This window comes from Daphnia pulicaria, chromosome 7 (genome assembly GCF_021234035.1).
Source record: "Daphnia pulicaria isolate SC F1-1A chromosome 7, SC_F0-13Bv2, whole genome shotgun sequence".
NCBI classification, from domain to species: Eukaryota; Metazoa; Arthropoda; class Branchiopoda; order Diplostraca; family Daphniidae; genus Daphnia; species Daphnia pulicaria.
Genome location: NC_060919.1, coordinates 17,857,408 through 17,878,514, shown reverse-complemented (window position 1 = coordinate 17,878,514; position 21,107 = coordinate 17,857,408). Strand labels below are relative to the sequence as shown.

Here is a 21,107-nt window from a genome sequence, read left to right as displayed (position 1 = left end):
CACATAATTTATAAGGTCTACACACAAGAACTCGAGGAGGAATATATAAAAAAAAAAAAAAGTCTTAAAACATGGCCCGGCTGTCCTCCTGTCCTTAAGTTGCGACTATTGATTATTTCACGTCGACTTGGGAAAGTTGTACGGCCTACGCACGTACAAACGCATCTGAGAGTTTTGATCTTCTTTCTTTCTCGAGGTTGACTATGTAGAGATCATCTTATTTTCGACTAGGAGGGGGTTGGTCTACCCACGGTAATTGAGAGATTTTTCAAGCATTTAATTTGATTGATAAGTTTGCAAGTTGAACGAGTTCAATTCAACCGAAACGCCAGCGGTTGCCATCGGGGAATTTCCATCGTTTAACACAAAAGCGGATTACAGTCCGACATCATAACGAGAGAAAAGGCTCTCGAGTTCAAGGGGAGTGGGCTCTGACAAAGTGCGATATCCCCCACCAAAAAATAAACAAAAAATAAAAAAAGTTATTTGAGGGACGAGTCGAAACTGCAATAAATGAAGAGTTATTGCATCCCGCCTAACAAGGAGTGGAAGCAGCTGCTTTTGCATTGATGATTACTTGTGCCTCCGAGAAAAGAAGGCGGACCTATATTTTCCCTCCCCAGTCTTTTGTGGTTTTTTGTTTGATCCGTTGACGTTGACTTTTTAATAATTCGTGAATAAATAAGTACAACTATACGACTGAGAAACCCTATTTCTACCTATATAGCGCTCTATACAATACTGATTGCATGGAGGACGAGAGAGAGAGAGAGGTCGTCCAATAATAATCCTCCAAACTAGCGAAAAAAAAAAAAAAAAAAAAAAACTTTTTGAGTTTTCCATCATTTTTCTTCTCCTGCCATCTCGTCTACTACGCTCAACATCGTCAAACTTTTACTTTGGGCTAATTCTTTTTCCAATTTCAAGATCTGATCTCTCTCTCTCTCTCTCTTCTAGCCGTTTCATCTTCTTTCTCTTTTGTAGATCCCAAGTTTTCCCCCTTTTATAAACCAATATAATGCCGACGTAGACAGTTACATCTATTCTGCTCGTATAACTACCTAGCTATATATCCTTTATATATTTTATATACTCTATATCTAATAAATAGCTCTTTCTTTTCTTTCTCTGCTGGGCAACGAATTGAAAAGAGAACAAACTTTTTTTTTCCAAAGAAAGAGGGAGGGAGGGGGACCGGGCGCTCTCCGTCTGTCGACCCGGAATGATACGCAGTTACGCACACTGTATAGACCCCGTTTGTGCTGACCATCCAGTCGTCGTCGAGTCCAGTCGAGTCCAGCCTCGACATATGATCCACTTTGGTCAAAAAGGGAATCAACCGAATCGACTCGAGGGCATGGGAATTGAACAATAGGCTCACGGGGGGTGCAGCACAATCTAAGGGGTTGTGCACCGGACAATAAAAAGGGACGGACAATTTTGATAATTTGACGCATTGTCGACAGTCTTTTCTCAAGTTGGCCAGGGGAAATTGTAGTTAGAAAAAAGAGAGTCCTTGTCTGGTTAGAGAGAGGGGGAGACCAGCAACAACAACAACTACAGGGGAAATCACGACAACGAAATTGAACTGGGATATCCCCGCGGATGCGACATTTCACTCAATTTTGAAAGACCTTTCGGATTAGATCGGGACTCAATCGAAGAGCAGGGGGGGGGGGGGGGAGAAAACCTGTCACCGGTGAGGGTCTCTCTCTATTTATTTCTTTTTATCTCTGTCCATGTGGGTCGGAGGAAACACTCGGTGACAGAGGGGGTCAATCGCATCGGTCGAGTCTGAGAAAAATTGGGAACAACCGAATGCCGTCGTCCGTCTTGGGCTTGAGTCTGCCACGCCGATGATTTGATATCCACACACACACACAGAGCAAATAGGAAAGGGACACGAAAAGTATTGCTGCACGCATCACCCCCGGAAAAAGATGATGAGAAAAAGTAGATATCTTGGAGCGCGCGTCTAGTCGACCGGAAACTTTGGGGGAGGTGGGGGGATAGAGGACGGGTGGCGTTGCTTTCCCCTTCATCAGAATAAGCGGCGGGTGGTAGATCGACTCGCCAAATAGAAAGAAAAAAAAAAAGTACTCAGCGCTACTTTTTCGAGTTTCAAGTGTATAATAACCTCTCCCCATCCGAACAAGTAATATTGCTGCGCATTACCAAGTAATACAACTAGTACACTACTTCTTGTACTACTCACACGCGCGCACATTCCCCTCCGCTGTGAGTGACAAGGTGATCAAACTTCCGTTCATCCGGACGGAACGGAACGGTCCCGGCAGCCATCCCGTGACGGTGAAAAAAGAGAGAGAGAAACGAGGACGGAATATTCTGATTGAGCTGGGCGACGATACAAAACGGCGGGACAAAGAGCGCCATCAAATCGGGGAGGCAGCACAACCCGCTCTGGGGGTAATAGATTGAGAGAAATCACTCGCTTTATGGGCGGGCGTAGATCTTATTAATAACCTGTCAGACGCCCTCAATATAGGCGACCGCCACAACCTATTTCACGATGAGCAGACGGGCGAACGCTATACAACAGACAGCGGAAGAATCATCTTTTTATGTTTACCTGATTTCAAAACTCGGATGGTGGCCGTCGTGAAAAGTAAAAAAGAAAAAATCGTGATGAAATAGAGCTGATCAGTTGCAACTCAACCAGTCTGGTTCACGGTCTGGTTCGCAGTCTGGTGGGCGTGTTATCGCGGATCATCGACTTTACGATTACTACTATACAATCCCTGACGACGATTCGCCCATCTTAAGAGGTTTACCTGGCCCAGTCGGTTGGCGATGCACGTCAAACTCGACCCGGAAAACTAAAAGCGAGATTCGTCGAATAGAAAAAAAAAACAAATTGGTTTCTTCATCAAAAACAGTTTCCTCAGATCGTCACGCTGTGCTACTTTTTGACATTTATGTTAATTTGAAAAGAGCCAGCTGCCAGGGAGAGTGGCAAAGCCTTTCGAGTCTGCCGAGCTGTAAGCTCACAGTGCCATTGCAGTACTAGCCTACTACACGTAGTGCGTGGGGCCAAACAGTGTAAGTCTGCGCTGAACACCTTGTATAATAGATATAGATGGCCCCCTGTTCCACATTATTACATGGCGTAGAATTACATAGTGCTGGCGTGGGGGACCCTTGAGCTCTTTGTCTCTTTGCTCTCGCGAGCTATTCTTTTGATTAAAAAGACATAAACAGGTCAAGAGTTCTTTGATCCATTAGTACACGGCGTCGTGTGTACTTAGTATTAGGATCTTCCCAGGTTGTTAAAAGAAAGAAAACAAGTCGACAAAGAGATACAAAACAAGCAAAGGTAAGTGGCAACGTTCCAACTAACCTCAAGATAACTGCAATTTTATGTTATTACGTAAGACACGGCACGCCATAGACGCGATTACTTCCGAGGGAAACAATTGGCAAGTTGTGTTGAATGTGCAAGTCTTTTCGATTCCGATCTCGTTTGCCAATGATTTCCACCAGTTTTGACTTTTATAAAGGGAACAAGGAGCAGTCGATCGGTGCAGTCGATTTGCAAAAGGTCCCGTAGACGACGAGATGGACGAGATAAGAAACGGAACAAAAATGGCAGCGGCCAGGATACCATCACTCTTTCCATATAGCGACCGATCCGGTCACGTACCAGTTCTCGATCCATCGATTGCGACCTTTTCGAAAGACATATTTGGGGTGGGGTTCTTCGCTATCTGCATTTCTGCATAGTCCGCTGCTCTCCATTCTCACAAAAGGTTGAGTTTTCAAAAAGCTTTTCCAGTTCACCGAATCAGTCAAATAAATATTTGCCCCCACCTAACTGAATTTATTTCCCTGAGAGGTGAACGGGAAGGCGGAAGTAATGCGGAACTCGTACAAACATCCGTTGCTCCTCGACAAATTACCGAACGCGATTTGAAAGGGGCATCATTTGCAAAGTGCGTCCTACATTCATTAATGAGGCATGAGTAACATCGAGTCCCGATAATAACAGACAGACTGGAGCAAGTTATACCAGTCGGAGTGCCGTAAGCGGAGGGGAATCAAGGAGCAGGAGGAGAGCAGGTCTTAATTGCATTGGGATTGTACAAGGGTCTCAGCCGAGAAAGGGCAGCAGAGCAGAGTCTCCTCCGCGTCACCCAGCGAAAATGCCATCCAGAATTTTCGTGCGGAGGAGGGGTGTGCAGTAAACTACTCTATAAGGTATGCATCTATCCATCCATCCATCCCTCGTTGCCTCCGCCCGTGTTCTCTCTACACGAAGCAAGTGAATTATGTGCCAAAGGAAGGACAGGCTTGGCAGTGACACTTAACATTCCCAAAGCACTTGGTCGATCGAGTCTAAAGCCAAGAGACTCGTGCCGTGCGCTCCGTCTAGCGCAACTGCCATCGGCAACGATATATGTTGACCAATCAAAGCCAGCACTCACAGGAATATCAAGAAGTGGGAGGGGGAAGGTCGAGATTTCTTTGAAGGAGAAACAGAAAATAAATACGCAGAATTGGATTGTCTCAGCATTTCCCCATATCCTCCGGCGGCAATTTTGTGTGAGGGGCGTGCGGCTGCGGAGGAGCTAAATCAACAGTTGATTTTCTCTTCCGCACGAGAAAGAAACGGAGGGAGGAAAATGGTGCAAGATACCACGCAAGATTGACTCTCTCTTTTCTCTTGGTTGGGCTCCTTCCTCTTTTTTCCCCATTCTCATCCGGAATGGAGTTTGAGGCGCACAGAACCTCGCGGACACACCGAGGCAAAAACGTGAAGAGCATCCATAATACAAAAAGGACTCTGTCTCTCTCTCTCTCTTTCCCCACGTCTTATACACACACACACACACGTACTACACAAGAGGCAAGAAGAAGAAGAAGAAGATGGAGGGAATCAGTGAAGATGACAGATTTAATCCCAGAGATAATACAAAAAGTAAAAGGAACTGCCATTGCAAAAGGCAATATGCTCCTTCTCCTACAGCCCCAGTCAACTAATACTACTCGTCGGGACCACTAAAGCTGCGGCAGCGTCACGCCACCAGACTTTCACCAAAGAGGATTTCTCTCTCTCTCTTGATTCTTTAACTTCTTCTTCTTTATTTTTATAACCCCCCTCCCCCCCGTCTTCCTTAAGATTCCCAGAAAAAAAAGTCGTGAGCCGAAAACGCCATCTAGATTTCAAGCAAACGAGCCGTGTGCGCCTCCGTATTTCTTCCGAATTCATTTTGATGTATTCCATCAAATAACCAACGGAACCCAGCCTACGCCTTTGCCCTCCCGAAAAAAAGGAAGAACCGAGTCAGACTCTTGTGCCAAGCGGATTCCAAAGAATAACGGTCCTCATTAAGAGAATATGAGACAATGGAGAGCGGATATCAGCCAAGAGCGGCCAAGAGATATTCTCTTCTTTTTTCTCTTTTTTTCGACTTTTGTGACTTGTCCCAATCTTCAGCTTACATCCGAAAAAGAGAGAGAGAGAGAGGAAGAAAAGATACATATCTATAGACTTGCTCTTTTGTGTTATCTTTGCAAGAAAAAATAGACACTCGTATTCAGTCTGAACAAATAAAGAAACAAGAAATTGAACGCCTTGTTCTGTGGATCTATTCAAAAAAAAGGGAATCCTTTGCAAATACTTTTTTTTTTTTTTTTTTCTGGTTGCCCAAATGGGGAGGGGGAAAAAAACAACAACAACAAGAGCCTCATCGCTGGGAGGAACGTAAAAAGAAGCTAAAAGGGGGATCGCGTTGAAAGAGATTGCGCTATTTAGTGCCCAACGGTTCTAGAGCTCTGAGAGTATAGCGCCGGATCCTAATGCACTGGCCACCACCGAGAGTCCTGTACTAGTGTAGTGCTCCAGCCATGTCGTCGTCCTCGTCGTCATGCTGCCCCTGGAGACGAGATTAATTCGTTGGGTCGCTCCTACGCTGCCGATTTCGAGGCTTGTCCGCTTTGGCAGCAGCCATGTCGCCTCATATCCAGTCGAATAGTCCAGCGGCGGCGAGACGGGAAACGACCGAAGACGGAAGGGCGGACAAGTTTAATCCGCTTTCAGCCAAAGGAGAGGGGACACGGTGTATGTCTATACAGACGACAGAAAAGCTGAGACTATACAAGTCCTCTCTCTCTCTCTTATTCCAAAGGCAGGAATGATGAAGGACCAACCTCCCCACCCTTCTCTCTTTTCACGGACCAAGGCGTACAACATTAACTGGGAACCCGATGACGCATAGTGACGGCCGTCTTTTTTCTCTTTAAGCTGAGATGCGCCATCCACTGTGTAGTATACAGCAGCAGCAGCAGCAGCAGCAATAGTAGTAGTGTTTGCATGTATACGTAGTAGACACACAGCGACTCACTACATGAAAAACAAGCCCGGATGTCTATTCATTTCCTCCTCCCTGTGGTGGTGGTGGTGGCAACAGCGTCCTACGCGTCCTACGTATACATATAGGGCCAGGGCCAGATTAATACGCCGACGTGTATAATGGGAGGGGGGTAGCAGAGAAATGACGTCTAACCTATTACGGCGGCGGCTACGGAGAAAATGTTTGCGGCCCATACATCAGAACGAGGAAATGGGAATTCGTATATGGATATGGAGAAACCTGTGCATGTCAGAGTACTCGGGTAATGGGTTCGTCATCATCCCAGCCAAAAGCAGCACAGGGGGGAGAGAGGAGGAGGGGGGGGGGATATCTTTCCAGATTTATGCGCCGTAATTTATACCGAATAGTCTCTCTCTATGTATATATACTCTAAGCTCTGAGCTATATGAAGACCGTTACCGCACATCATTAGAGATTTCGGTGGTAGAACCCGGAGGCTCTTTCGTCTTGTACTTTCGTTATGTTGTTTGTTTTGTTCCCTCATCTTGGCAATCTGTACACAGTAACCGCGCCCAAACGAGGCTCCTTTCAGAGCAAATCTGGTGGCAACGCCATCGGCGCAATACAAAACTGGAGAGAGAAAGAAAGAAAAAACAATTTCGGGATTGTATTGGGAAAATCCTGACTCTATAAACGTTTTGAGCGAATTTGGCAGCTGCAGGGCGGCCGTGTTCCCATGACCGAAAATCAGGTCGTCGTGAAAGGGAAACAGGAAAAGCGATGGATCTATTGTGTTCGACTCGGCGCTGCAATAGACTGTGCGCAGTTTAAATGTGTACAACAAACAACAACAGGTGTGTCACCATGACGACTGCTGCGCCAGTCAGCCGCGACGTCTTTGACAGGCAGGGATTTCGTGTTAAAAAGAAAAAAAAAAAGGGATGAGAAAAGATGGGCGTCGTCGCCTTCGTTCGCTCAGTCAACGATGAAAAGACCCTGCTTCAACGCTTCTTTTTCATTCGACCCGTTTTATGAATACACGTCCTTCATCTCTCGTCTCCCGGATGCACAATGGCTCCCAGATCGAGTCATCCATCCATCCATCCATACCGGGGGGGAGAGATGTGATTTCTCAGCGCAGCAGTAGCATTTCTACCCACGCTCCTTTTCTTATTCTCAGCAACTCGACTAATCAACTGGCCGATTGTCTTTCGTCGAAATGACTCCCCATCACAAAAGTCAAGGACCAAATTTCGACGCTGAATTTTCATCAGCGAATCTCGTCCCCCGCCCGTAGGGCAAAGAATACAAGTTTTCAAAAAAGTTAACAAGTCAACTTGTATATATCTCCTCCGAGACTCCAAACTTTGGAGAAGAGAGAAGAAATAAAAATTTGTTTTCAATCAAATCCATAGAAAACGACAAGAAGGAAATCTTTCAAAGGACTCGCTCGCGAGAGAAAAGGAAGTCGAAGAATCCATTTAACTCTGGCATCCGGGCGACAGCGTCCGACTTTGGAAATATTATAGCCAGCGGGATCGAGCGAATGGAAACTTTTCGGTTCTCTCTCTCTCTCTCTTTTCCTTTCTTAAGCAGCGGGAGCGACTGGCTTTCATCTTCATCGTCGTCGCCCGTGCACACTCATTATGACATCTACACTCCTAGTCCGATCTCAGGTGCGTGAACCCAACTAGAAACGATTACGATCGTTATGCACCAAAGGTCAGAGGCTCCCCGGCGACGATTATGACGACGGGCGAATCTGTTCCCGGGGCAAGAGGCGCAGATTGAACGGGCGAAATAAAAAAGGAAATCAAACAAGGAAATAAAAGGCGAAACGAGATGCAGCGGAGGACGTTCTTCCCACCCCAGCTGCAAAAGTTCTCAACAACGTCAACTTGGCGAGTCAGACAGGAGCTCAAGAAAACGACAACGACGGCGGCGGTGATATCTAGTAATAATAACGAGCTCCTGCCTGGCGACGTCTATCTCGTTATCCTTTCACTTTGGTTAGAGGTGCGAGCGCAGTTTGCTATTAGGTTCATCACTTTCTGCACTGCCACTGCACACCATGGGCAAACCAGTGGCGGACGTGTACATTTTCGGGTGGAAACTCGCGAGTCCGTTCAGAGTCGTGTCAAAGATTTCGACAAGTCGGGCGACGGAGTTGCTAAAAGGTGATGGGAGTATCATTGAGACTTGGTGCGACGGATGGAAACAAGCCAATGCAAAGTTGCAGCGCAAGCCCCCCTTTCCGTGTAATACACATCAACTTGCCAACCGGCGCAAACTTTCGCCACCTTAAGATTCCCTAGCTGCTGCTCCTGCTCTGCTCCTTGCAGAACTAGACTAATAAAACATCTGTACAAAGTTGGATAGCAACACCAGTCAGGGCGCAGCGCTCTGACTGCTCCGGCTTTTATAGTCAAAAGGAGCTCTCAAAGGAGAGCTGGCTCCTTGAAATTTAAGTTCTAATAATGTTACGTCAGTTAAGAGAACCTCCGTCTCTACCGTCTTCTCTTGGAGCGTATTATCGTTCCAAATTATCCGTAATTTTTTTTTTTTAAGTTTTGAGCCCGGCGCTGAAGAGAAGAAACAGTGAATGCCACCTACCGGTCGAATAGGGAATGACTTCGTAGGTCGGCGGCTCGTCGCTGTTGTCTTTGGTGACCACCAGAGTGGCGGCACGCTGTTGCTGCATCGGCTGTTGTTGTCCCTGCAGCGCAATCAAACTCGGGTGGTTGAACGACGAACCGCGAGGCGGGAAATCCGGCGGAGGCGGAGGGGCTCCCATACCGTTGCCGGGAGCAGGAGCTGGCGGAGGCGTTCCGTGATCTAATCCAAAAACGATAAAATAAAATATAAAAAACTCGAATAAAATAAACAGGAACTGACAAAAGTTGAGAGAAATTCAAATCTTATACAAAATAAGAAAAAAAAATATAATAGGGACACATTTCTCAGTCGGCAGATTCCAAATGCAAGTCAAGAATCTCCGCTTCCCCTCTTGTAATATGGCACAATAAATAGTGGAGCGTGCCGCATAGATGCAGCCGAGGTTATATAGGACGGAGTGAGCGGCTGAATACGAGATGCAAAAGGATACACAGCAGCTGAGAGAGAGCAAAGCTATTGATTTTCGTCATATCCTTCCGCATTCTGTGTGTAACTCGGTCGAAAAGACCCGGCAAGGAGCGCAATAGGAGCCAAGCCAAACGGAACCCAACCAGCCCCGGCCAGAGAAGAGAGAGTCTGGAGAATTGTCAAAGAGCCTAACAGCTGTATAACAGAGAGAGATCCCGCATCCCATCCAGTCGAGAGTCGTATTTTCGTGTCTATCCCATATTACAAAATAGATACTACTATATCTATACAGTAGTGCAATACTACTACTACGACGACTACATCGTCGTCTTCGTCGTGTAGGTGAATATCTTAAGCGAGAGTTGCTCCCTCATCCCGTTCTCCTCCGCTTGTCTGTCACCCAAACATCCGGAGAGACTATTGAATAATTCAAAGGGAATGGTTTCCTCGAATTTCACGACGACGACCACCACCTCTTCCTCCTCGCCCACCGTCCGCCCGTTTTGACATTTGACAATTTGAGGCGAACACGATCGCCATCCGCAGAATCGGGGCATGTCGCTCCCGCAAGATCGTGTCACGGACAAGCGAAACCTGTTAGCAAACGACAATAGCCGCGCCATGAATGCAGACTGGTGTACAATTGTAGCTCTACATAATGGAGCAGACAATTCCTCTCGTTGATTATCGACTCGCCTGTCAGACGGACAAGAAAAGAGAAGAAGAAGAAGCGCGTGGGCAGTCAGGATCTTTGGTGGTGTGGGAGTCAATGTGGGAGGACGGAGGAGGAGAATGGCTTGTTTTTACGACACGGAAATGGTTCCAAATGAACATGTTAGTTGAGCGGTGTGTCCACCTGGCGAGTCCCGTTCAGAAACGAGGTGGACCTGAGCTGGAAAACGACTAAACTAGGGACCACCCATCAGAACCCCCTCCAAAAGAAAAACCAGGCAGATAAGACGACGATAAGACGAAAGAAAAGAAGATCATGGAAATTCGTGGGCCGGCAGTGTACATGCTCAAAGAGTATAAAGGGCCAACTCCTTGTAGACCCCCCTTTCCGCTCATTAGCATTTCAACATGTGCAAATGACGTCGCCCTGTATAAATAAAGTTGCTCGGCTCTCACAAAACTGAGCAGCCGAGCGAGCACCGGCCGTCTCGACTCCCCATCTCCTATCTCTCACAGTTTTATTTGATGTAGACCTATCCATGTGCTCAACTACCGTCTCTATACACACTTTATGGTCTAGTCTATATCTACATAACGTCTTGGTCCATCTCTTCATAAAGTCTTCCTCTCCCCCTTTTAGTTTTATTTTATTTTATTTTTTTGCTTCCCAAAATAACCCCCCGCCCAATCCCTATATCAATTTGACATGCCAGTTTCAGCGATTGGGCCCAAATCTGCATAAAAAGAGACCGGCCGTGGCCCCCCAATCATGGCCCCCAACTACTTACTCGTCTAAAGTATGCCATATAATGTCTAAGCTCTTTCCTCTCCGGCCCGGAAACTGGAGGAGAAATGAAGATGAAAGGATTCGAGTAGCAACCCAGTCGACTGAATCGCTAAATAGCCAAAATGCAGACAACTATCCATTTCGGCTGTCATCTTTTTTTTCTTTTTTTAAAGCAAAGTTATTCGACGGCGAGGTCTGGCAAAGAGATGTTACTACAGACATGCGTATAAAAAGAAGAAATAAATGAAAAGAACGGCGGGGTCACAAAATATGTTGAACCGTCACCGAGACAATTCCATACAAAGTGTTTCGGTTTCAAACGGAAACGGGAAACTCTCAAAAGAAAAAAGCCAATATCGCAATCATAAAAAGTAGCAGTCATGACGATAAATAATCTCGACAGAGGAGCAGATGACACAATGGGCGTGCATAATTACATCCATTTCAATCCGACAAGTTCAAAAAAAAAAAGCGCCGGACATATGAAGCCAGTTATAAATATATACAACATACGTACAAACTCGTGTGTGTAATAATAACGACAATACCTCCTCCCCCCCCCCCCTTCTGTCCTCCCGGAAAAAAAAAAGTTGAGGGGGGGGATAAGAAAACAGGGAGAGAGGAAGCCGATGACAAGAAGAGAACGGGGCTTTTATAAGCTGCCGCTGTTAACCTTAGCCGACCTTTTCCTTGTGAGAAATGGCTACTATATACGCGAATCTTTTCCGCTTGGGCGGCTAGGCAACAAGCGAAGAGTCGAGATCCGACCGCAACAGAGTCAAGAGAGTTCAAGCCATTCTCGGAATTATTGTTACGAATCAGATTATTATTAGTACAAGTAGAGAGTTTGAGATGATTTAGCCAGAGATTGGTTGGACCTGCCCTCGCACCCTCCACCTAGTCCCCATTGTAACCATTACGGCGACTACCAGTCTGTGCATATTATTGTTATTATTCCCTTTTTTTTCTGATCGTTCACAGTTGGCGATTATAATAGCCGTCGCGCAGCAGATGGCTTCTGCTGGTAAAGGGCCACAAAGTGGCTCCATCGCAACCAGAAAAAAAAGAAAAGAAAAAGAAAAATTTTCTCCTCCACACACACACAGCGCCATATTTACGTCTAAAATGTACCATATTCTATAATATCAGAGGCAAAAGCGGCCCATATTATATACCACACTCTATAACACACACACACACACTCACTACATTTGAATATTGATCGGTGGGCGGGGCCGCGCCGTAGCCGCTTTTCGGGGGCCTTTACAGACCGCGCGGACCTCTAACCGATCGGAGCGATATGTTTCCTTCACATATTTAAAGGGGGCAGAGAGAGACCTTAGCTATTTACAGTCGATTTATAAGAAATTTAATACAATATATTTTTAATACATTGACGAGAGAGAGAGCAGAGCTGCTGCAGGGATATGAAAAAAAAAAAAGCCAGTGGCTCGCAGCCATGATTTGACTTTTTTTCTTCTTCTTTTTTTATGGAAGGAGTTGGGCCCTGAGGTTTTTTTTCGGGGGGACCTTTCTTTCCGTGCGACTTTCGGTGCGTCCACGCTGGAACTTTGCTCTACACGAAATGGGTCCATCACGGAGAGCAATCAGTCCCGTTATGACGCGGTCCGGTACTCGGCGACAGACGCACACACAGAAAAAAGGAAAGGCCCAAATAACTTTGGATGAAAAATGCACGAAATTTTTTGTTGGGGAAAAGCTTTTAAGATGATGATATATAACCTAGTAGTAGTAGAGTAGTACTTTGTTTTCCTTTTTCAAACAAATAGAAAGTGGTAGACTTGTGGCGAGATGCTACGCAGTGGACGGTAAACATTGGAATAATATTTTTTCTCGACAACAATTTTTAGTGGAACGTCAAAAAATGTGTCTCTAAAAATCTGTGTGTGACAAACCATGAGATATAATAATATTGTGTCGAGAGAGCTGAAAAGAACCCCCCCCCCCTGCCAAAAAAGGGCACTGTCATACACTCGAAAGAGTTGGACGGACCATCATCGACTGCTGGCTGGACTGCCCACTGTTTCGTTGGTTTAGACGACAAGTTTCGAGTTTGTTTCTCTTGTCCTTTTAGAGACTTTTTTTCCCCAAAAAACTTGTTATACCTTATTCTTGTGATGGAAAGGGACAAATTTACTAGTTCTGGTTTTTTTATTTCCATTTCGTGATGTTCTTGATGATACCGAGACGACAACACGTCAACTCTTGCCGGCCACTTACTATTTGTGGTTTCGTTTTCTTGAAACCTTTGCCTTTTAGGTGAAGAATAGTCAAGGCGACAAAAGGGCATAGGGGAAACCGGACACGACCGAAATCAGTCGGCCATCGAGGTGTTCGGGTCACGCAAACTCTCATTTCTTTGGGTGGGGTGGAAGGGGTTGAGAAACCCTTTTTGGCTGGATGGAGAGGAATATACTAAAGATCGAGAAGCCCAACAACGGGAAAATCGGACAACAAAACTGATTTGCTTTTTTCCCCCCCCGCTTTTTTTCTGGGGGGATTTCCTTCAACTTCTTGTGTGATCGTCATTATTTTCAACACGTGTAGCCATTTGAAAATTCATTTTCCCTCTGGGCTATTTTTCAACCGTCTCTAGGGAATAATGTAATGCATGCATACATCTACCGTCTACAATTTTCCACCCCAAAAAAACGTTTGAGGGCGTGTCTGGTGGTACGGGTCCGAAGAAAGATGTTATTATTACCTCTTGCTTTTTGAATAACAAAACATCAAATCGAGATAATGAACTTCTCTCTCTTTCTCAAACCCCCTTTTCTTTCTATTCTTGTTCTTGTCTTGCGCCAAACCGGAATGTTTCAAACAACCAAAAGTGGATTCAATAAAAAAAAAGAAAAAGAAAACTGTGGGACCCGCAGTGGGAAAAAGAAAAAGAAAACAATCCCCAAAAAATACCGCACAGAGTCGATGATTTATGCAGATGACGTGAGATCGATATGGAAAAGGGAAATAACGATGACATCCCTTTTCCACATCAACATCCGCCGGCCAACGCGACACGGCGGATAAAATCCAATAGACAGAGAGAAAATAATCAAATGTTCGATTTATCGAACGGGTGGCGCGTTTGTTTCATTTGTGTCTTGTCTGTTGCCTTTCCCAAGTTTGGCCAGCGATCGACTGTCGCATTTATTATGGACGGCAAAACACACAACACACTCACAAGAGTAATCATAATATAGTAGCAATATACACACAAGGAAACCAAAACACAACAAAACAACAACAGGCGATGGGTTCTGGCAGTGGCCAATTTAATCGATTGATACATCTCCGGGAGCTCATTGCTTTATTTACAGCGTGACCGGCTATGCGGCAGCGCCAGATGATAACGGAATATGTAGGCGTCGATAATGTAAAACGTGGACAGTTTGTCGGCTATATTGAGCGGCAAAGAGTGAAAATGGGATTCCTCTTTCCGTCAAGCAAACAAGAAAGAAATAAAGAGAAATAAGAGACTGGCTGGTAGTACCTATGGATGTCGTAATACGGCAGCCCACCGCAGGAGGAAACCTCATAGGCTCACTCAATCCAAAACGGGACATGAAAATATGATACGCCGAGGAGGGACGCATACACACACACACAACCAAATGGAGGGGAGAAAGAAAGCGCAGGTGCTTTTGATCATCGCAATGATTTGATCCCTCCGACGGTCGTGGTGGCCGCCATCATCCAACGTGCGGCAATCACGACCGCCGGCGCTTCCGACGGAGCGCGTCTGCAAACGACGGACTTCCCGCTGGTAAAAAAAAATGTGTTTTTATCGATAGTGCACGTACACCTTTTTCTCCTCTTTCTCCTCTTTTGACGAGCCTTGATATTTCCTGGCGTCTCTCCCTCAAAGACAATTTTTGACAGACGTGCTGGCCGTACCGCGGGAGGGAAAGAAGAAGAAGAAAAAAATAAAAAAATAAATAAAAAAAGAGTTTTTCTTTTTCTTTCCCACACACACACACACACACAACACACAGAGACATTTTGGGGCACGTGTTTCGAATAAAGTAAGAAGAAGAAGAAGAAATAAGAACGGACGGCGAAGACATCATTTCATCCGATTCGGACGGGACCTCCCAAACGGCCGTGACGGTGGCGGGCGTGAATCGATGGCAATACCTCTACTATCTTCTTTTTCTTTCCAAAACTCTCTCCCTCTCCATGCCACCACCGCCACCGCCGCCTAACGCCAGAGAAGAAGATAGAGAAACCTCCCATTGCTGGAGCTGTTCGACCTGTCAAATCATCGGACGTGATGCCTTTACGTCACTGGAAACAAGCCCCGGGAAACCTTGTCAAATAATACAAGTTTGGGGTATCTTTTCTCTTCTTTTCTATATAACTTTTATTTCCCAAAAAATAATGTTGTTTTATTTTTCTTCTTAAAAATGAAGACGCATCATATAAATATTTACAAAAATACCCCGAAAACCCAACACAATAATAAAAACAAGATTTTTCCCTCCAGAAAAAAAAAAAAAAAAATTCAAATCAAATTCAGCTGGCGCGTTGCCGCCCGCACCGTAGAGGAGCGAACGGCACCGGGTCGTTATCAGTTGACCGCATCGATTGGCTCTTTTCTCGATTCTTTTCCCGTTGCCTCGGTTTGAATACCTTGTCCTTGATGGAATGCGTCTCGGGAAAGCGAGAAAGACAAGGGGCCACAGATGGGGACAAACAAGGGGACCAAAGTGGGCGAGAAAACGGCCATACGACACTGACAGCTCGGCTCAACTGCCAGGGGGCGCCCATGCCCTGATGGCAGTTATGCGTCCGATGGCGCCGCGGTCTCGTTTGTTGCGAGACGACGACGACTGTCGCACGCAACCAACCAACAAACAGAGTTATTGGTCCATCAAATCTAACGAAACATTATGACACACTTTTTCTTCTTCTTCTCCTGCCAGCTGGGGCTCTCTTATCTTCAAAAGACAATCTCATGCGCAGACGGCCAGTTTTGGCAATCGCACGACTTTTTCAGCGTTTTACTACCGGCCTCCCTAAAAAATTTCTTTCCCCAGTGTTTTCGTACTTGTAGAAAAAAAATTGACCCTGCTGGTGTGTCAAGAGATATGTTTTGTCATGTTTTGAGATAGGACTGGCAAGAGAGAGAGAACCCCCCCTGGATATATAGACTTGGGACCCTGGAACCCCCCTCTGCCACCGGGCGGCCAGCACCTGGGCGGGTTTACCGTAGTGTACATACCACCGTGTGTCACACCGTGCGCAAACATTTTGAAACTTTTTCGAGAGAGAGAGAAAGACAGAAGGGGGGTGACCCGGAGTTTTGTTGGACCAGCACTGGTCGGGGCCCGGCTGCCGTTTTTTTCTGTATTATTCATCCGCATAGATGGGGGGCGGGCGAAAGAGCTGGATCCCCTAATATTTGGACCCTTGACAGTTTCTTCTTGGAGAGCCCAGCTAAATATAAGAAAGAAAAAGGAAAAAAAAAAATCTGAGATTTTTCCCATTTCAAAAGACTCTGGCGCGCTTTTATCTCGGTCGACCATCTTGACCGATATGTAAAACTCGTCGTCTCTACCGTTGCGAGTCAGTCAAGTCGGTTGGAGGCGATTGAACTCGTCGGTATTGAGATTTGTCCCCCTTTCTTCTATTTTTTGTTTTTTCCGATCTCTCGGCTGCGAGTCGATTGGTTATACAAGAAAGTTCTTCTACTGAACTTGATGCATTTCACACCAAGACATCTGAGGGGAATGTTGGGTTTCCCATTTTTGAACCTCAAGGCGAACAAAACCAAATATTAAAAAAATGCCGACTTTAAAAAAAGCTTTTTCCCTCTTCTTCTTCGATGGATTCTGCCGATTGCATCGACATCTTTCACATCTCCCCAACACCAAAAGGAAAGAAACGAATATGTAGACGATTCCGGACGTTGGCGTCCTTTTGCGGGCACCGGCAGCAATTTGAACAAAAAGTCCGGCTAGCTTCGCATCCATCTCTGTCTGATTGATAACAACAACAACAACAACAGACTTTCATTTGAGAATATTTTGGTAAAGAAAAAAAGAAAAAAAGATATTTTTATCTATTCCTCCCCCTCAGAAGAGACAGGAGTAAAAAATCACTCTTCAAAAGGTAGATTTTTTTGGGTGGGGTATGTACTGGTGAGGGTGGAGCTGGTTTGTAGGACTGTAATCAACTAATCGCCAGATTTTTCAAAAAAAGGCCAATGTATCATTACTAACTACGTACACTAGCAATTTACCAATAGGGCGGACGACTTGAGCAGGGGAGGTTTTTTTTCCGTTCGCGGGGTCGACGGTCAACAATTTTTTTTTCTTTCTTTAAAAGAAATTTTTCTTGGGCATTTCCTTACGAGAAAACACCACCAACAACAACAAGTACAAAGCACAGGTATATACGAGCAACTGCCACAATCCCAACAGGCGGCTCATTCATCATGATAATCATCCGCATAACACAGAAAGAGAGAAGGTTTCCCCGTTTGGTCTCTCTCTCAACTGGTAACTGTGATTAAACGCGCGGACATTTATAATCAAAAAGGTAACTCAAGAACTTTTTCTTTTTTTTGCCTCAAAAAAAAAAAAAATCAAAAGAATTATTGTTGTTGTTGGGACGGGGTGGTTCGTCTGACCCTGGGCCACTCTCCCGTCCCTTTATACGCGTGTAATCACGACCCGCAACAGGTTTGGTTGTAAAAAGAAAAAAGGGGTGAAGACCTTTCCCTTCAAGAGAAAATGTTGTTTCTTTTCGGGAAAAGTTTTGTGGCATTTTGTCGGCGGTACGCGCTTCTCCCTCAAGTTTTCTCGTAAGTAGACAGGTCTAATCAATTAGGTGCCATGTAATATAAGTTGGAAAGAGACGGGGCAGAAAACGGAAAAAGGGAATTTCAATAGGTGAAGGGGGGTCTTCTCATTTCGACCCCCATTTGGAAATCTTCCAACTACTACCACAAAGTCGTATAAATCATCAAACTATACGACGGCTCCATTTTCTTTCGGGGGGTAGAAATTCGGATTTGGATCGTAAGTCTTAAACCTCCCTGCCAACTTATAACTTTATTGCCCGCTCGGAGGATGCGCTGGGCATTCCACCCAGGACCCACAGGAACGTGGACCCCAGAATTTCGGAAAAATATAAAACAAAAAACCCCCAAAAGAAGAAGAAGAAGAAGAAGAAGATGATGATGATAATGATGATGATTCAAGAGTTATCAAAAGCTGAGAAAATGGAATGAGGGACCATGCTGTTCATTTATTAAAGACGCAACAAGGCAAAGTTTGTTTCTTCTAAAAACAAAAAATTCATCGTTTAAGAAAAACTACTCTTAATAAACAGTCAGCGCATGAAAAAAACACGTGTTATTCCATTAAAAAGCGCAGATAATTACACCGTTCCCAAAATTTTCAGTTCTTTAAAAACCCAAAAAGAAATAAGAATCAATTGTGGTGCTTTTCTTGTTGTGGTTTTCGGTGCTATAAAACGAGAGCGAGGGGATTAGGCAAGAAGAAAAAGAAAAAAAAAACTCTAAAAGGGGAAAGTCGTAAAATAAAAAGTGAAAAAACAAAAGCTTAACGTTGACGTTGTGGGTGCTGATGTTGGAAGAAGACAAAAAGAGTGCATGCGCATCCTCGTACAAGATGTGGCTCATTAACAAGGTAAAAACCATGGTGCCCGTCGCTCTCCTGTTATCTTTATCTCCTTTCTTTCGCTGGTTCGTTTATCGGTTGTCTTCGATCTCTCTTCAGCGATGCTCCGAACCACAGAAATATATAAGAGACACGGCGAAAGAAGAAGAAGAAACAACGAAAAGGTGGTACACGCAGAACCTAATCTATCGACAGCAAAGTTCCTTTTTTTTTTTTCCTTTTGGCTTGTGATGTAGGAAAAAGAGCCTCTTCTCTTTTTAAGAGTGGCCCGTTTGGTGCCGTAATTATTATCAGAAAGCCATCGTTTCCATCGTCCCTATGGCCTATGGTTGGTGAGTTCACCCCCCTCTCTCTCTCTCTCTCTGGAGGACTATCTCACTCGTATCGCTCGGTTAATAAAACGCAACTTTGAACAACAATTCCCCCTAATATTCTCCTATTTTTATAATACCTCCGAATCAGGCAAGACAAAATAATAAAAAGTGGAGAGGGCCATTTTTATGACGACATTTTCTCCACTGATTTTGATTTCTTCCGAGTAAAATAAAGGGGGAAACCCTGTTGATTTTTTTTCTCCCCAACAGCTCGCGGGAAGAAGAACAAGTCGAGAGAGAATTGTCTTTTCTTCTTCGGGGCCTCATTCATCACGATCTCTTATCGACCGAGAGAGAGACTCGCAACCGGCGCGACACACACAAACAAGGGCCGTGTACGCAAAAGAGCAGAGAAGAAGAAAAAGGAGCCACGACACACTACCAACAAACAACAAGGACCTAAAGATAGAACGGCATCTCATCCGTTGTCGGAGGCGCCCACACAAGACACTCGAGAGATGACAAAGCCAGATGTGCATTTAAATTTAAAAAGAAAAGAAAAACAACCAAACAGATTTTTCATTTTCTGCCAAGGAAAACGCCAATTCATACGGACACATTGTTGTTGTTCACTTCATATTCCCCTGGATGATCATCATCTTGTCTTTGTGACATTCGAGAAAAATTGGGCAAAGGTGGGAGGAGAGAGAGAGAGAGAGAGAAAAAAGTCGAGTGTCACTTTTGACAAATCATTCAATTTTTCATGCACACACATACAAAGTCTTTCTCTACCCCAACCAAAATAAAAAAATTCAAATTTAAATTCTTCTCTCCTGAATTTCTAATTTTCCTTCGGATGGGGCAGCTGCTATGTATCTCCGCATGTATATTACCGGATATATCCACATACACATGAAGAAAAATTCTTCACATCTTTCTGGCAGTGTTATAACCCAGCTGGTGCTGCTGTCCTGTGTCTTGTCCCCCCCAACAACAACCAGGAGGGGGCGCATTTCCTTTAGGGGTACTAGTAGTAGCCGTGTAACATACCAATGCCCCCCCCCCCTTACTCGACCGATCCCTTTTTCTCTTCTTAACTTTCTATCCTTTTAGTGGTTCCAAAAGAGCGCAGTCATTTATCCTACTCTATTGCTGCCGAGCGAGTAAAACCCCCCCTCAAAGCTTCTTCTTCTTTTCTGGAAGCCCACAAGAGCTGCACCACACATACCACCACCAAGGCGATTTGTCCTCGATAGACACAAGGACCTGAGAAAGTGGAAGAAAATAAATGGAGGCGACAGACAGACACACTCTAACCCTATTTATAAATATATCTACTCTACATGTATAGCGGCACAGCGGAAGCCCGCATCCCACCACCACCACCACCACCTTCTTCTCCAAAGAGGGTGGTGGACGTATAAAGAAAAACTGTGAAAGAATAAAATTTTAAAAAAGAAGAGGGTAGACAAGAAAATAAGGTGAGCGCAGAGCAACAGCAGCGCTCCATCACAATATATTATAATCCGGCGCACACAGCGTTCTTCGGCCCGGCTCAGTTCGGTCGGCACCTTTTACAGGCCAACGGGAAAAAGAGAACCCAGTGGAGCGAGCCAGCAAGCAAGGTGAATAGCGCTGATAAATATTGTCGAAGAACTGGCCATGTTCTTTTTTAAAATAGAAAAAAAAAGGAATTTCTTCAAGAGGGCTCTCCATTGTGTCCACGACTTTCAAGAAATAAAAGAAAATGGGGGTCTATAAAGCCATAGAGACTCATCTTTTACAAAATCGAAAGAATATGTAAAAGACTATAGAGAGTGGGTCTCATTTTATTCCGCATTGCCGCAGTCGTCTGTCAGTACCTATCCGGTGTAATGTAAAAACTTTTACATTTCGCCACGTTTCCGGAGGTGATTTCCTCTTTTTTTTTTTTCATCCATCCGCATTATGTACACACCTAACCTGCCATCCATAAGTCGAGACAGAACTGCTGGCACAGAATCTCTCTGCTGCAGCAGCAGCAGCTTATTATTATTCCAGGGGAACACACCGAGTTTGTTGGGGTTTTTATTTTTTTGTTACGTCGCGCTATACTTTCAAAACTTGGCACTCAAAAGATTTGGGACACACCGGATATACGTGTCGAACTTGTTGAAAGGTTTTCTTTTACTTCCTTTACGCTTTTTAATAATAAAAAACTAGATCAGCTCAGCAACTTCCAAATCCATTATTAAGCGCGTAAGGTTTTAAA

General features: G+C 44.9%; 1 protein-coding gene across 3 annotated transcripts in view; it reads right to left on the bottom strand.

The window, feature by feature from the left end:
• The window catches only part of LOC124348820 (teneurin-a-like), a 115,037-nt gene that overhangs the window by 27,667 nt on the left and 66,263 nt on the right, over positions 1-21,107 (bottom strand). For all 3 annotated transcript variants that reach the window (XM_046799105.1, XM_046799104.1, XM_046799106.1), the window contains one exon: positions 8,946-9,167. In XM_046799105.1, coding sequence (XP_046655061.1) covers positions 8,946-9,167 — 222 coding nt within the window. The remainder of the gene's footprint in view (positions 1-8,945; positions 9,168-21,107) is intronic.